The sequence below is a fragment of the Crotalus tigris genome, unplaced genomic scaffold, assembly GCF_016545835.1.
Source record: "Crotalus tigris isolate CLP2741 ecotype Arizona unplaced genomic scaffold, ASM1654583v1 scf7180000024346.1432988, whole genome shotgun sequence".
Lineage (NCBI taxonomy): Eukaryota > Metazoa > Chordata > Lepidosauria > Squamata > Viperidae > Crotalus > Crotalus tigris.
Genome location: NW_024100515.1, coordinates 782452 through 798669, shown reverse-complemented (window position 1 = coordinate 798669; position 16218 = coordinate 782452). Strand labels below are relative to the sequence as shown.

The window sequence follows — 16218 nt, the reverse complement described above, 5'->3', positions numbered from 1 at the left end:
ATTCTGCCTGTCCTGTGTGATTGGATAGATTGGTGGTGCTCAAGTCACATTAAGCAGTGTCATTTTGTGGGACCCAAGAACTGTGCTTTTTCTGTCGTAGCATCTGCCCTCTGGAATGATATCTCCTCAAAGATTAATAGCTCCCATCCTGGTGACATTCAGGAAGCTATTAAAAACCTGACTATTCTTACAGACTCTGTGACAGAGTGAAGGTCAAGTATCTGCTGGATGGGTTTTCTTTAGTTATGTATTGTTTGGGGAGAGGCATTTATGATATTTTGTGTGTTTTGTATTTTAATTTAATTTAATTGTAAGCCAACCGTTGTCATTGGGAATCAAGCAGCCTATAAATTGCGTAAATAAATACATCTACAATAATTTTCTGCATATTCTCTTTCGCAGGCATAAAACCATCACATACCAAAAATCATGCAAGAATTTAAATACATGTATTTCCTTCCTTCCTTCCTTCCTACCTACCTACCTACCTAACTACCTAACTACCTAACTACCTAACTACCTACCTACCTAACAGGAAAATACAGATTAGGTAAGAGGAAGGAATAACTGCATTGGGAAGAAAAGAGGGAATGGCAACAAAATACAATAGTCCTCAAGTTACAACAGTTCATTTAGCAATCGTTCAAAGTTACAACAGCACTGAAAAATGTGACATATGACCATTTTTCATAATTACGACCTTTATAGCATCCCATGATTATGTGATCAAAATTCAGATCCGTGGCAACTGGCTCATATTTATGACGGTTGCAGTGTCCTGGGGTCATGTGATCACGTTTTGTGAACTTTTGACAAGTAAAGTCAATAGGAATGCCAGATTCACTTAACAACCAGGTTATTAACTTATCAACTGCAGTAATTCACTTAATGTGGCAAGAAAGATTGTGAAATAGGGCAAAACTTGCTTAATAAATGTCTCATTTAACCACACAAATATTGGGCTCAATTGTGGTTATAAGTCGAGGACTACCTGTAGTGGAGATAAGGGAGGGGGAAAGGAAGAGAGTCATGTTGAAGCATTACATAAAAAGAAAAGGCATTTTATAAAGGAAATAGCTCTGCTCAAGAAGCAACTAATATTTTGGGTAACTTTCAAAGGGCATCCACTTTCTAGCCCCCAACATGGCATATTCTATTAATTTGCCAGTCTTTGATTTTCTTGGTGCATCACTCCCCATAGTTACCATTAGTGTCCCATTACTCTTCACTTACCCATGCTTCAGAGCCTTTCCTGTCTCCAACATGTGTTCAGTATTGACCATTTACTCTCCAAGTGCACTTCCCATTTACTCATAGCTCCCCTGCATTGGAAGGAATGTAAGAGAGAACTTAATATTTTTTTTAAAAAAATGGGGTTATCAAGAAGAATTATTTTTGTTCCCACTTTAGTTTCTGAAGGTAATAGCAGAAGTTATTTATTGATTATCAGTAATCTAGGGCATGATTTCTATTTCATTGACTGACTAAAATACCTATACATTGAAGAAAATTGCAAGGTGCTCTTCCACAGTATTATTTTCCAATATTAAATATCAGTTTCTAAATATGGGCACGCTGGCTAAGCAATAAGGGAGCAAGTAGTCAAACATACCTTGAAGGCATCAATTCTGAATGACTGTTTTAGAATATTTTGGGGGCTTATGTGGAATGCTGGTCAATCCTGTTGAATTTTCTTGTTATCTAAAATGAATTATAGTCTACACTCTTATGTGACTTTGCAGGAGGAACGGAAAGAAAATTTCTGGGAATATGGGGAGGCAGTAGAGCTAATGAGATATACTAAGGTGGGATTTTGTTGGTAAATGGAAGAAGTATTTGGAAAGATTGAGATCTGACACGCCAATGGGTTATGCCACAGTGGAATATTTCTGGTTAGAATAATTGATGAAAGGTTTTAAAGATTAATCTTTCTGTATTCTGTTTTTAAGTTATGATCATTTTGTTTTTTATATTATACAGCTATGATTCCATGTGGAACATAGTGATATATAAATAAAATGAATGAAAAGTAAATAAGTACAAGTATCACTCAGAATGGTGTTTCAACCTGCTAAACCAAGGCTGAACCAAAACTGTTCCCAAGAACTTGTAGACTGCAGTGATCTTTCCTAGACATTAAATAAAATAGTTTTTTCTATATCATGCACAGCTCTAGTATGCATATTTTTCTTCTGAACAAGAAAGCCCCATATTAATTCATTAATTTAGCGTGTTATAATCCAGATAATATTATTTCTAATGTTTTGCTTTAATCCTTGGTATTTCCTTTTTCTCTGGCTGACACACATAATCAATGAGATGTATAATATAGCCCTAATCCCTTTTTTCCCTAATTTCTCATTTCCAGTTTAAATAAGTGTATTCTCTGCAACAGCAGGTTGATCACAACACAGCTAATGTTTATATTTGTTGATATTAGGAGCAACTATTTTTTGTGCAAAAGTGAGTTGTCTGACCATTGAAGATGAAGATTCTTTCTTTGAAGTTCTTCCTTATTTCTCTGAATGTGGCTTTCTTTCCACAAGAAAGCTGACTAATTTTACCATATCCCTGAAGTCTCTAAATTTTCTGTCTCCATCACTTTTACAAGTCAGCTATTTTGGCCTCAAATGAACAACCTTGCCTTCTTTGCCATCACTACGCAATTCCACAAAGGCACGTTCAGAACTTTGTTATATATGAAAGATATTTTGCAAATGGTCGTAACTATTAAAGAGACATGTTCTCACCTTTGTATTCAATTTCATTATGACTGTCCCTGTAGTAGCTTCGGGGGACCTTCTTTTTTCCCCCTCTGAGATACTGAATTATTCCTTCATTTCCCTTTTTTTTCCTTGTTCCTTTCTGTTTTTTGCCAAGAATATTCATGGACATGCCTATGAAATTGATGTTTATTTATTTAATATCAGGGAATTTTATTTCATATCAGTTAATATTGGGTAGACCAATGGATAACTTCACTTGCTACAGTAGATACCTATTGTACAGCAAGCAGTTTATGAAAACAATTGGGAAACAAATTACCATTAACTGACATAGTCATTACCACCTCTGTCTTGGAATGGAATATTATAATAGATATGTGTTTTCATTATCAACCTTTTATCAGCATATAGTAAGGTTGCTCATACCAAGTACAGGTGGCATTGTAAAAGCAGATTTTCATGGAAATAGATGCTTGAGCAGTGTTTTCAACTCTCATGACAACTCTGTTCTATTTCTAGACTGCCCATCTTGTTACTGACTGCTAAATTTGCTTTTCAAATGAGGAAGTCACCAAACTATTTCAGTTTCTATTAGCCTGGCTATTACATTGTTTTTCATGAGTCTAGAGATACCTTTGACATTGACATGGCTATTATTACTTTGATATTATTTATTTCAGTGCCACTATAAGGTTTCAAGAATATTAGGCATGCAATTCTCTAGACAAGAATCAGGTCTTATGCATTAGTTAATGGGATATAGATATCCAATATTAAACAGACAAATTCCTTGTGTCTAAAATTGATTGATGAATTAAGTCCATCAAGTTGGTATTGACTCTTAGAGACCACATAGATAGATTTTCTCTCTTCCTAAACTTCAGGTCTTCCAACTATGCACTCATTGCAACTGAACTTAGTCCATGAGTCTTGTTGCTGGTAATCCTCCTTTTCACTCCACTTCTACCTTTCCTAGTATCACAGCCTTCTCCAATAATGTGTCCAAAGTAGTATAATTTAAGCCTGGCCATTTGTGCACTGAGGGAGAATTTTGGGTTGATTTGTTTGATAATCCATTCGTTTTAACTCTGCACACTATTCTGGAATCCACAGCTGTTGTGGAATATATGTGGAATAGCCTTGACATTTATTTGAGGATAAACAATATTTTATTTTCAATAATGCATATTTATTTATTCAATTTCTATATCTGCCCATCTCAATCAATGGCTCCAAACAGCTTAAAATTCAAAAGAAAAAAATATTGTAATTAAAAAGACTGAAAACATTTTTTAAAAATGAAAATGATGAAAACACTAAAAACACCTATATTTAATATACGTGAGAACAAAATACTTGACCAGTTAGCAATACAGCCAGGAAACAGGGTCCTTAACACATTCATAACACATATGATTAGTTATTTTTGTTAGTTGTTTAGACACATTTTTGGAGGTGTGAGTGTATGTGGGTGTGTATGTGCTTATTACTGGTGACCTTTACTCCAAGAAATTCTGATTAAATGTATGAAAACAAAAGCAAATTGCTTTTGTTATAGCAGTTTTAATATACCAGGGGATGTAGTCCTCATATTGTTAAGCATGACAGTGATAGGGAATGGGGATAAGAGAAATGTGTTTCATAATAAATATAGGGTGACACATTTATCTGAAATGTAAAAGTGCATAAGACTATTAAATCCAGGATCGCAAATTAGTTACAGTAGCTGCACCATTTCTTGTGGAAGAGGAAATTCTATATGATCATGGCCATCTCCTGTCATATAGCATACCACAGCTTTTTATTTGTAAATAGTATATATAATGCATTCTTCAGTAATCTGCTGTCTTACACATATATTTATCCAGGATACATGTTTTAATGAATACAGTGCACGTAGCTTACTAACTAGATTTCTTTAATCTGCTTTTTAAAGTAAACTATATAATATAATTATGTAAAAGTGATAATACAACATTGTACATTTGTACTTAGTTTTATATTTCAGTCCAATTACTACATAAACCCAAAAAACAATAGACTTTTTATATCGGTTTCATATAAATATTTATATATAAAATGATGCTTTGGGAGCATCTTGTTATATTATAAAACCTATACCCTGAAAAAACAGATCACCATATATATATATGGTGATATATATTATGATATATAAGATCTTCACCCAGGTCTATGGTCAGGGAGAATCACTTCATTGCTTTTACCATATTTTGTCTTTATCTTTTATGTTTTATTGCAATTCATTTAATTGTTGAAATCTGCCCAAATTTATTGAGAGTGGGAATTTAATACATTATTATTATTTGCAAAATAATATGCAGTAACACATTTTTCTTCTTTCATCAATTTTGAATTCTTCTACATAGACACATTAAATTAATTTATCATTTAAAGAGCAATTTCTCTGAAACCACAAAGGGTAACTGATTCATCATCAATCATACTGGCTTTCTAAATAAAAAATGTATCATATTTAGGTGGTATTAAATTCAAAGGTCTCTGAGTCCTCTTCTAAGATTCACGCTTAATTTGTTCGTATCTCCTATTCTTTTAATGAAAAAAAATGCCTGTTATCCATGTAGAAGAACTGGAGAAGCAATTTTTTTTTAATGGTTAAGGCGCCAGGCTAGAAGCCAGGAATCTGTGAGTTCTAGTCCTTCTTTAGGCATGAAAGCCAGGTGGGTGACTTTGGGCCAGTCACTTTCTCTTAGCCCAATTTACCTCACAGGGGTTGTTGTTGTAGGGGAAATGGAACAGATGGAGTATTGCATGTGTTCACCACCTTGAATTATTTATAAAATAATAAAGGTGGAATATAAATAAGCAAGCAAGAATTGTTTAGCTGCAGCAAGCAAGTCTCATTGCAAAACACCAACATTTTTGTAAGGCAAATATGCGAATTTGACTTTAATCCAATGTACTGATTTGCTCACAAACTATTTCTACAATTTGGTGCGGTCTAAATCAGAATATTCATTTGGAATAGTCTGTTTTCTTTTGTATTTGTGGCATATTTCATTGAAAAATATTGCCTCGTTCCATGTGTAGGCTTTATGGGTGCAAACTCTCCTAAGAAAATTAATTACAGGTAAGTGGTGTCGTTTTGTGAATAGAGTTGAAATATTACATCTAAATGCTCTGTGCTTTTTAAACCTTTCTCAAATCTCAGAAAATGTTTGCATCTGGGAATGAGCAAAGGTTCTGACCAGTTCTTATTATGCTGTAAGCACATCATCATCCCTTAACTGATCTGCTTTTCCTTGAATCTGGGAGTCAGAAATCCCTTTTTCTCTTCTGTTTTTCTGCTGCAGAAATTCCCAACATTCCCATTTTGTGGGCTCCAGAGAGGGGTAAGCAATATCTTCAATCCCAGCCAATGATTTCTAATCCAGTTCATTGCTAGTATTTTTGTTTGTTTTATTTTGGCATCATTTATAAAAACAATTTTAGATGCGTACTCATTTTTAAAATTTCCTTGTGGAGTCTTATGTTCTTAATTTTGTTTATTGGAGGATTCCGAGATCTCCATCAGGCATTAAGGCTTAGCCTCATCTCCATTTGTGTTCTGTATTCTTGTGAATTTTCATATAGCTATGTTGCCCTATATTATTTATTAGAACAAGAGCATCCAAATTCTGTGGTTCTTTTGCTTACAGTAATCTTACTTACCACAATAATTGTGTATTAACAGTCCCAATAGCTATTCAAGAGCTTTTTTTTTCTTCCTTGGCAGCTGCTTTTTCTAATCATAAATGGGCATGACCCTATTCAATCTTTGCTTTAAAAAAAATGATATAGCTCTCATTGCTTTCTTTCTGCTTTACCTACTTGCTGGCTACCTGGCATTGCAATGCACTGTTTGCTGCTTGATTGCCTGGAATTGGTCTTCTTTACCTTTGATTGTAGTATTTACTTAACATATTGCCCATGAGTTCTGGCTGCCACTTATATGTGACTATTGATGGATACTCCCAGTTACCTCTTGTCAAACCTTTCCCCTCTTTTCATTGTTTCCAATGATATTATGCATCTGCTGACTTCATTGAATTGCTGTCCTGAAGATTTGTGCATCTGCTAATTGATCCTGCTCTGTCAATTTGCTATGTCTGCCTTTTTTTCTTGCCTTGTCTGTTTGACCACTAGCTTATGTTGATCACATGATACCCTTAGAATTTGACTGCACATTAGTACTGCCATTTCTATGCAATCCCAATCATTTGCTGATTATGTGCTCTTGTTTATATACTGCTTACTCTTCCATCAAAAAATTAAAAATGTGAAGAAGAGAAAAATGTTTTGATCTGGCTCCAGTTTACCCTTATTCAGTACCATATGCTTGGATTTTTAAAATGTATCTTTATTGTTTTTAATCAGAATATTGGGTCTGAACCCTTACAACGTTCAGAGTAGATCTCTCACACTGTATAGCTTTTTCTTTACTAAATTACCTGGTAAGACTAGGTTATGTCATGATATATATATATATATATATATATATATATATATATATATATATATATATATATATATATATATATATATATATATATATATATATAAGGATTTGCAGCAGGAAGATTTGATGTTTAAAAACAGTACAAAATGGGGATGCTTTCCACTGGGCTATATAAAAGGAAAAGGAAAATAAAATAAATCTTTCTTGACTACATTTGCTTTAGTATTTATGTTTGTACTAATCAGTTATGTTCTTGGACTAACATGAGTGAGAGATTAACAGGTCCTAATTATTGTTCTAGTTAACAAAGTGTATAGTCTACAAAAAGTCAGAAATAAACTATAGAAAAATAGCCCTGAAATGCTAAGATACTTTTAGAGAAAAGCTAGAAAGGACTCTCAATGAAATAGTTGATGTAATTCCATCATATATCATCTATTTTTTTTAGAGATACTATTTCATTTGGTCTACTTTTTTAAAGAGAATTGTAAGGAAAACTTTTTACTGAATACTCTGAGCATTATATTTTATTTAAGAAAAAATCTAGAAGGGATTAGCTATTCAAAAGACAGTAACACGCTCTTTAAAATATCTTCTGGCAACTTTCCATGCAGTATTCCAAGAAGATGCAAGGACCTTCTGAGAAAGAACCCCAACTTCAAAGTAGGTCTTTCTCCTTAGTCTCAATATTAAGATTTCACACAGTTGAAATTGCCTGGGAATTTTTCTCTTAATCTTCTATAAAAATACAGTATAATCTCTGATTTGACATAAATTTCCACTCTCACATTGTCATTCAACTAATAGAGAATCTTGTTTCCTGAACCATGTTTTGATTGGCTTCATATTAAATAAAGTATATTTAAATTGCTGGTAGCAGTGACTTCCAATATAGCAAGACAACTATTGTACATCTGGTTTTGCTTTTTTCTGATATTAATAATTTAAAATGGACACAAATTCCATGTAGTAAAACTGGGAAACATTCTTGAAGAATTCTAATCCTATTCTGGTTTCTTAGAAACCTTCTGTTTGCTGCAGCATTTTTTCTAAATTAAATCACAAATATCAAAATTCTTGCCTATAATTTGAAGCTTTCCTGACAGTTTTCATTTTATTAGAATTCCAACTCAGACATTAAGTAAAACACACATTTGTGAATTTTGAGGTTATCCTTTATTGCATTTTTTTCTGTTTGCAACTTCTTTCACAGTTTGAATAGATTTTTTGTCTTGTTGTTCGTGATGTTCAATTCTTAATGAAATTCTGTTTTTGACTTTTCTTTCTATTTGAAAAACACTTCGTTTTGCCCTTTGACTTATGTATGACATTTCAATTGTATTTTAAAACTGTCGATCAAATGGATGAATTAAATTATAATTCTTCATCTGGAATCTTTTAGCATCACTTTCAAGTTTCTCTATTATACGTATGAGATTTTAATTTTGGGAGGAAGGAGATTGGCAGTACTCTAATTAATTTCTTCCCAGTAAAACTAAAACAAGAATGCTGAGTTACTTGCAACATTTTATTCTCTTACTATTAAAGCAGAATATTAATTTTTATTTTTTATATGCATCCTCATTCCACCTTACCTCAGTTTAAGAACTGCAAAATTAAGGATTCAGTATATCAATTTCTTCTGGAGTCTTACCACTTTAGTTGAGATTTTTAAATGAGGTCTTTGAAATACAAATTAAAAATTCTCCAGTGGAAAATCCCCTTATCTTTAGTTTTGCTATTCAGTTTAGCTAAACGTCTAAGAATCACACAAAGCCACATTTGCAAGGATTTTTAATTATATCTAGAAAATTAATTTGTATGTTTGAAACTGAGTTTTATACTCTTGTGTAGAATTAGTGTATTACTGGATTTATTACAGGCAAATTGATTTGCCAATACAGAAATTACAAACTTAATACTTCAGATTACATTATACTACTGTCAGGATTCCATATTATTTATGTGTACAGTTTGTAATTTTTCCTCTAAGTGTGTTTTTGTACATATAAATGATGTGATAGGGCAATAATGTAATTCCTATAATTTTTTATTTGTTTATTTATTTGATGTTTGTTTGTTTTATATGGCTGTCATCTCAAACAAATGATTCTTGGTGGTGAACAACCATTAAAATTTATTAAAACCAAATATGTATGTGTATGTATATGTATATATAGCAGCTGAGAAAATTACATGTATGTTAGCAAGATCAAGAGTAATGGATGAGATTGATTTTAACTTTTATGAGATGTTATTTTAGAATTTATTGTTATTTCTATGGTTTTAATGCTGTTAATTGTCAGTTACATTTTTACTATTTCATGTAAACCATTTTTTCTTAGGAGCATAGTAGAATACAAATCCTAATAAATAAATATATAATATAATATAATATAATCACTGAAGTTTTATAATAGCTTTTGTAAGTCAGAAAATACACATAAAAATAATTGTACATCAAATTTAATAGATTGTTCTTTCCTCTTTAACTAGGTACAACTAATTTTGCCAAGCCATGACTTCCAGTCACTATCAGTTTGCTCCCTGCAAATCTCATGGTACCAGTGGCAAGTTAATTGGTGTAGTCCAGTGATGGTGAACCTTTTAGAGACGAGTGCCCAAACTGCAATCCAAAACTCACTTATGTATCACGGGGTGCTGGGTGGATGTGGCCCACTGGGTGAGTGTGGCCCAGGGTGGGCATGGCCACCTCGATGTTCTCCTGGGGAGGGATGCCTGTGGGGGCCAGGCAGGGTTGGGGGAGATCCAGGGGGTCTCTGGTGGGTGGGGCAGTGGGCAGGAGGCTCATTCTGTGGGGTAAGGCAAGGTGAGGGAGGCGGCAGGGTGGGGTTAGGGTTAGGCTGCCGCTGCTTTCCCCCCAGGACTGCTCATACCCAATGGCGAAGGTGGAGTTTGGGAGTCAGTGGCAGGATGTAGCCCAGGTGTGGCCCAGCAGCAGCAGCAAAGGTCGCCCTTCCCACTCAAGTGGCCACCAGCATCTCCTCAGCTCCATCCAAGTTGAAGAAAGCGGAGGCACAACAGCAGGATTGCTCTCAATATGATGGGCGCACACGAGCAAGCAACACACAAAACTCTTATTGTTTGAGAGCAATCCCGCTGCTGCACCTCCGCTTTCAATTTGGACGAAACCAAGTTACCCAAGCCATTGCACTGCACTGCCTGCCTCTCCCTCGTGCCTCGTGCCAGCACCGCCAGCAGCTTGCTCAGGTCCATTAGGTTGCTGCCGCCAAGGAGAAGAGTGGTGAGGTTTTGTGCCAGCCAGCTGGCCAGGCAACAATTAGGTCAGGGGATGGTGGCTGGCTGGCTGGGGAGGGGAATCATGGCTGCTTGGGGGGATCTGCCAAGTCTCAGGGCAGCAGCATTGGCAACTCCCCCCACCTGGCCCATTTTCCCAGCTCTGTTACTGGTAGCAGCTCCCTCAGCAAACACCCCACAGCCCTCACCATCAAGTTTCCATTGCACAAGCTTCCTGGAGCTGAGGAGAAGTGCAGTTACTGAGCCACCAGGTGGGTCTGGTGGGCAGCGTTGCCTTCCGCTTTTCCTGCTGCAGCAGTGTTGCTGGTGTTGTCCTCTTGAGAAGAGGGCACGGAGATTGGTTGGCGGCCATGCCACAAATGTTCATATTAGTAAAGTTGGAAGGGACCTTGGAGGTCATCTAGTCCAACCCCCTGCTCGGGCAGGAAACCCTACACCATTTCGGACAAATGGCTGTCCAGTCTCTTCTTAAAAACTTCCAGTGTTGGAGCATTTACTGCTTCTGGAGGCAAGCTGTTCCACTGATTAATTGTTATCACTGTCAGGAAGTTTCTCCTTAGTTCTAGGTTGCTTCTCTCCTTGATGAGTTTCCACCCGTTGCTTCTTGTCCTGCCTTCAGGTGCTTTGGAAAATAGCTTAATTCCCTCTTCTTTATGGCAGCCCTGAGATATTGGAATACTGCTATCATGTCCCCCCTTGTCCTTCTCTTCGTTAAACTAGACATACCCAATTCTAGCAACCGTTCCTTATATGTTTTAGCCTCCAGTCCCCTAATCATCTTTGTTGCTCTTCTCTGTACTCTGTCTAGAGTCTCAACATCTTTTTTACATCGTGGTGACCAAAACTGGATGCAGTATTCCAAGTGTGGCCTTACCAAGGCATTGAAGAGTGGTATTAATACTTCAAGTGATCTTGATTCTATCCCTCTGTTAATGCAGCCTAGCACTGTGTTGGCCTTTTTGGCAGCTGCAGCACACTGCTGGCTCATATTTAGGTGATTGTCTACTAGGACTCCGAGGTCCCTCTCACAGTTACTACTATTGAGCACGGTGCCACTTATGCTGTACTTGTGCGTTTGGTTTTTCTTGCCTAAATGTAGAACCTTGCTTTTTTCACCATTGAATTTCATTTTGTTAGTTAGTGCCCAGTGTTCAAGTCTGTCCAGATCCTTCTGTATCTGAAGCCTGTCTGCTGGAGTGTTGGCTATTCCTGCCAGCTTGGTGTCGTCTGCAAATTTGATGAGTTCCCCATCTATCCCTTCATCCAAATCGTTGATGAAAATGTTGAAGAGTACTGGGCCCAGAACAGAGCCCTGGGGCACCCCACTACACACTTCCCTCGATATAGATGCAGTTCCATTGAGGACCACTCGCTGAGTACGGCCGGTCAGCCAGCTATGGATCCATCTGGTGGTGGTTCTGTCTACCCCACATTTTTCTATCTTGTGGGGATTGATCATCCCCCCAACCCCACCACTGTCAAAGGAGGAGGAGGAATGGGGAGAAAAAAGAGGGAAATTGGCCAAGCCGGCCAAGCATTGAAGCCCCGCCCAAAAAAATGGAGTCTCTTTGCGAGCCTGCCTAGCTCTCATCAGCCTTGCTCTCCACAGTGTGCTGCAACTGATCCGAGGTATGGAGAGCACGGCTGACGGGTGAGCGCATAGCATATGCGTACACAGACTCCGCTCTTTTCAGCGGCACTTCTGATCAGCTGCAGCAACCCGAACCCCATCGCTGTCAAAGGAAAAAAGCAGAGTCTATGTGTGCTCCTGCCTTGCCTGTATCAACCAGGCTCTCCATGGTGTGTTGCAGCTGATCAGAAGTGTGGCCGAAAACAGCAGAGTCTGTATGGGCATCTGTTATGCATTCACCCATTACCCCAATTGGCACCATGGCCCCCCAATCTCAGCCAGGATTGTGTGCCTCCCCCCATCTCTTCTGGGCCTGGGCAGCCATGATGCCGATGGGGATCTAGTTTTCCCACTTGGGATGGCCTTTTGCCTGCTGGGCATAGGCGTGCACCTCTACCTGGGGCTTGCTAGCTGGCCGCTTCATCTCATTTGTGCTGGGCAGGGCTGGCGCTCTGGGCACTAGTGGCCTAATGGACCTGCGTGAGCTGCTGTCAGCAGTAGCATGCGTGCCCACAGAAATGGCTCTGTGTGCTGCCTGTGGCACGCATGCCATAGGTTCACCACAATGGGTGTAGTCTTTACTCTTGCCATGTTAAACTTTGTATGGTGCATGTTTCAGCCAAGGTTTGATGCATTTAGATATTTTTAACAAAACTTGCTTGAAATTTCTCTCCTTAATAATTTGGTATTTGTATTGCCTTAAGTTAACCTAGTCTATTGATAATGCTATTATCAGCGCTGTTTTGCCTTTCAGTTTTAGTTGCTCTCATTTCTTTCATTTTCCTGAAGCACAAATGACAGATGCAAAACTTTTGTATTTTTATTAAGCCTTTGCATTTAAATAACAACAACAACAACAACAACAACAATAATAATAATAATAATAATAATAAAAAGTTGGAAGGGATCTTGGAGGTCAACTAGTCCAACCCCCTGCCCAGGTGGGAAACTCTATACCCGTGGTGGCGAACCTATGGCATGCATACCACAGGTGGCATGCAGAGTCCTCTCTATGGGCACGCACACCATCGCCCCAGTCCTAGGCCTTCAGCTGGGTTTTATAAAACCTTTTTGCTTTAGGCCTCCACCACCATGTGCAAAAAAAAAAAGGTTCAATCAATCAATTTCAACTTCTCGCACAAAAAAAAAGATCTCGCAAAGTTGGAATTGATTGTTTGAACTTTTTAGTCCCACCCAGTCTGCTGTTACCACTGAAGCCATGCCCACCCAATTGGCCACACCCACCCAATGAGCCATGCCCACCCGGCACCCAACAATACATAAGTGAGTTTTGGGTTGCAGTTTGGGCACTCAGTCTCTAAAAGGTTTGCCATCACTGCCCTATACCATTTCAGACAAATGGTTTTCCAATCTCTTCTTAAAGACCTCCACTATTGGAGCATTCACAGCTTCTGGGGGCAGGTTGAGAAATAATGAGGGAAGAATATCATTTCAAGGTTAATTGACACAATTGAGATTATTTTAAATATCCAGTCTAAAGAGGGGGATATAACGTCAGTGACTATTCACTACACGGATATATGTAACCCATAAAATATTCTTTCCTGACCTCTACTGCATTGATGGGCTATTGGCCAGCTGCCTTGTTTTGAATAGTCATTGTCTTTTCAGTAGGGAAATGTTAATAGATCTCCCATTTGGCAGCTGAGACTTTTATGCATAATATTTCACTAATAAAATCATTCAGAGTCTTGATTTGGCAAAAAGGAGTTACAGTGCAGGATGGTATCTAACCATGCTAATTGGGACACTTTAGGTCTTTGAATTCCAGTGTTATAGGCAGGATTTTAATTATGTCCCTTGCCACTTATGGATTAGACATATACCATTTCTGGCTGTTCTAGAGGACAGAAGGGGGCATAGTCAACTGGATTCCCAGAATAATCAGTGTATTGCTGTGAGAGGCAGTATTTCATACAGACTTGAAAGAGGCTGTGCTATGCCCTCCTTAAAAGACCCCTGGATCTACTGTATGAGATAACTATTACCTTGTCTCCAGGTTTCCCTTTTTAAGAAGATTATTGGGATTGTATCAGGGAAGCAACTTCTAAGCCCCCTAGGATAAATTGGTTATTGAATGCTTTTTAGTCAAGATTCAGACCTAGATGGGGGAACAGATTCCTTCTAATCGTTTTAGACCTTTCAGGTGACTTTGAGACATCTTAATTATTCATGTAGTGAATAATTAAAAATATAATGAATCTGGTGAAATCAAAACAGAAACCATTTTGTTTTCTTTAGCAGATCAAGACATTTGGTGAAAACATTTTCTGTTTAAATATCATAATTTATTGAAAAAGAATATTTTAAATCAAATAGAAAATCTGCAATAAGGTTTCTATAGAAAAATATATGGAAAAAGGAAGACCAAACTAGGACATAAGCCATAAAATAGATATCATTCATGCTATATGAAAATATATCCATATTAATTTATTAAAAATATTTATATGGCCATCCATGTTGCATAATATAACACTGGATAACTAACTAAACCAGCATAAAAAAAAAGAAAAGTCTCCCAGACCATGGCCTTGTGGACTCATTGTCCATTGCTCTGTGGACTAGCATTGGTCTGCTTTTGGCTGGCCTTAATTGGATTAAAGCCATTAAACCACTGTTATGTGTGCATGTGAGTGAGCAGGATAGCACAGTACCTAGGTGAAGACCCATTGGAAAGACTACCTAAGGAGATGAGAAAGTCATTTGTATTTCATTTAGTTGGGGGAAAAATATTAATGCTATGACATTTATTTATTTTGCATTGCACACATTTAACCAGTATAATAAAAAAACAATTTAAAGCATCCATGATAGGAATAAAAATTAAATATCAATAAAATAGCTAGTCAAAGATAAAACAACTGAAAATAAAAGCAGAGTTGCCTAGTCCAGTGGTTCTCAACCTGTGGTCCATGGACCTCTGGGGGGCTGCAATGTCATTCCAGTGGGGGTTCGTGAAGGCTTGAAGAAATGTTATAATTTAAATCTTGAGTTAAATCTTGAGTTAAGTCATGGCCACAAAAGATATTTAAAGGGAGTCCATGGTAAAGAAAAGGCTGAGAACCACTGACCTGCTCTATTTAGAAAGCCTTCCAGAACAGTTTTGTTTTTAGCATTCTGAATATAGTCAAGGTCAAGGCCAACCTTATCAATATAGAGAAACTGCTCCAAAGAAATAACACTGCTATCAGGAAGCAACATGGCCTCTTGGCCTCAGCTTCCTTCCAAGAATGGAGCACTGACTGGTACAATGCTTTCTCTAGATGATCTAATAAATGAGCTGATTGTGATATCCAGGTGCCAAACCATAATGGGCTTTATAGATCAAGATCTATAGATCACTGTAAATTCTACTTGCAAACTAAATGGTAGCCTTTGATAATTTCTTCATTCACCCACAGTCAGAAAAATGTTATAAATTGTTTGTAGAACATGTCCTAATAAAGAATCCTTGCAAGTATTTTTGTACTTGAAAGAAGAGAATTACTGAAGCACACTCATGACTGTAATACATGTGATGAAATATATATTCTGTTGTATAAGGCTGAGTGTGCAAAAGATTTTACATAAAAGATTGGAAATATACTTTCATAACAGAGATTTTAGTAAAAAAAATCTGTTTCATGTCAGAATAAAGTTAGCTTACTCACTTTTCTGTTCTAACAGGACTTGTGCTAGACAGTAATAAACTTCACTATTCCTAGAGAACTAAATTGTAGATTTATAACTTTAGCAAAATGGTTATAATCCAAAATACTTCTGTGAAACATCATTAGTTTGTTTTGTTAAAAGAATGTAAATGTATTTTTATAAAAGAAAATATATATTTTATCTTACGTAAATGTTTTGTCTTTTAATAAGAAAAGATTTATTTCTTAGGTTCTATTATTAAAAAGCTTAAAAGTATAGCATAGTTTATAAGAATTGTTAAAATCTAGATACTACATAAATTATTTTTGGTGATTTTTAGCCTAGCAGTAGTTCCAAACTTCTTCTTATACTTACACATCTGTATTGGTTTACAGTATTACAAAATTGGGTGCCTTCTATTAAACAGACTTCAGCTTGACCCTAATAAACAG

The 16218-nt window shown here is 36.8% G+C and overlaps 1 protein-coding gene across 16 annotated transcripts in view; it reads left to right on the top strand.

Annotated features, from left to right (window-relative positions):
• GPHN (gephyrin) overlaps window positions 1-16218 on the top strand; it is a 252541-nt gene that overhangs the window by 122061 nt on the left and 114262 nt on the right. For 10 of the 16 annotated variants that reach the window (XM_039326900.1, XM_039326898.1, XM_039326895.1 and 7 more), the window contains one exon: window positions 6059-6097. The exons of 5 other annotated variants lie outside the window; for them this stretch is intronic. In XM_039326900.1, the coding sequence (XP_039182834.1) occupies window positions 6059-6097 (39 nt within the window). Of the gene's footprint in view, window positions 1-6058; window positions 6098-7817; window positions 7867-16218 lie in introns of all 16 variants that reach the window. One more of the 16 variants, XM_039326901.1, reaches the window with a different exon arrangement.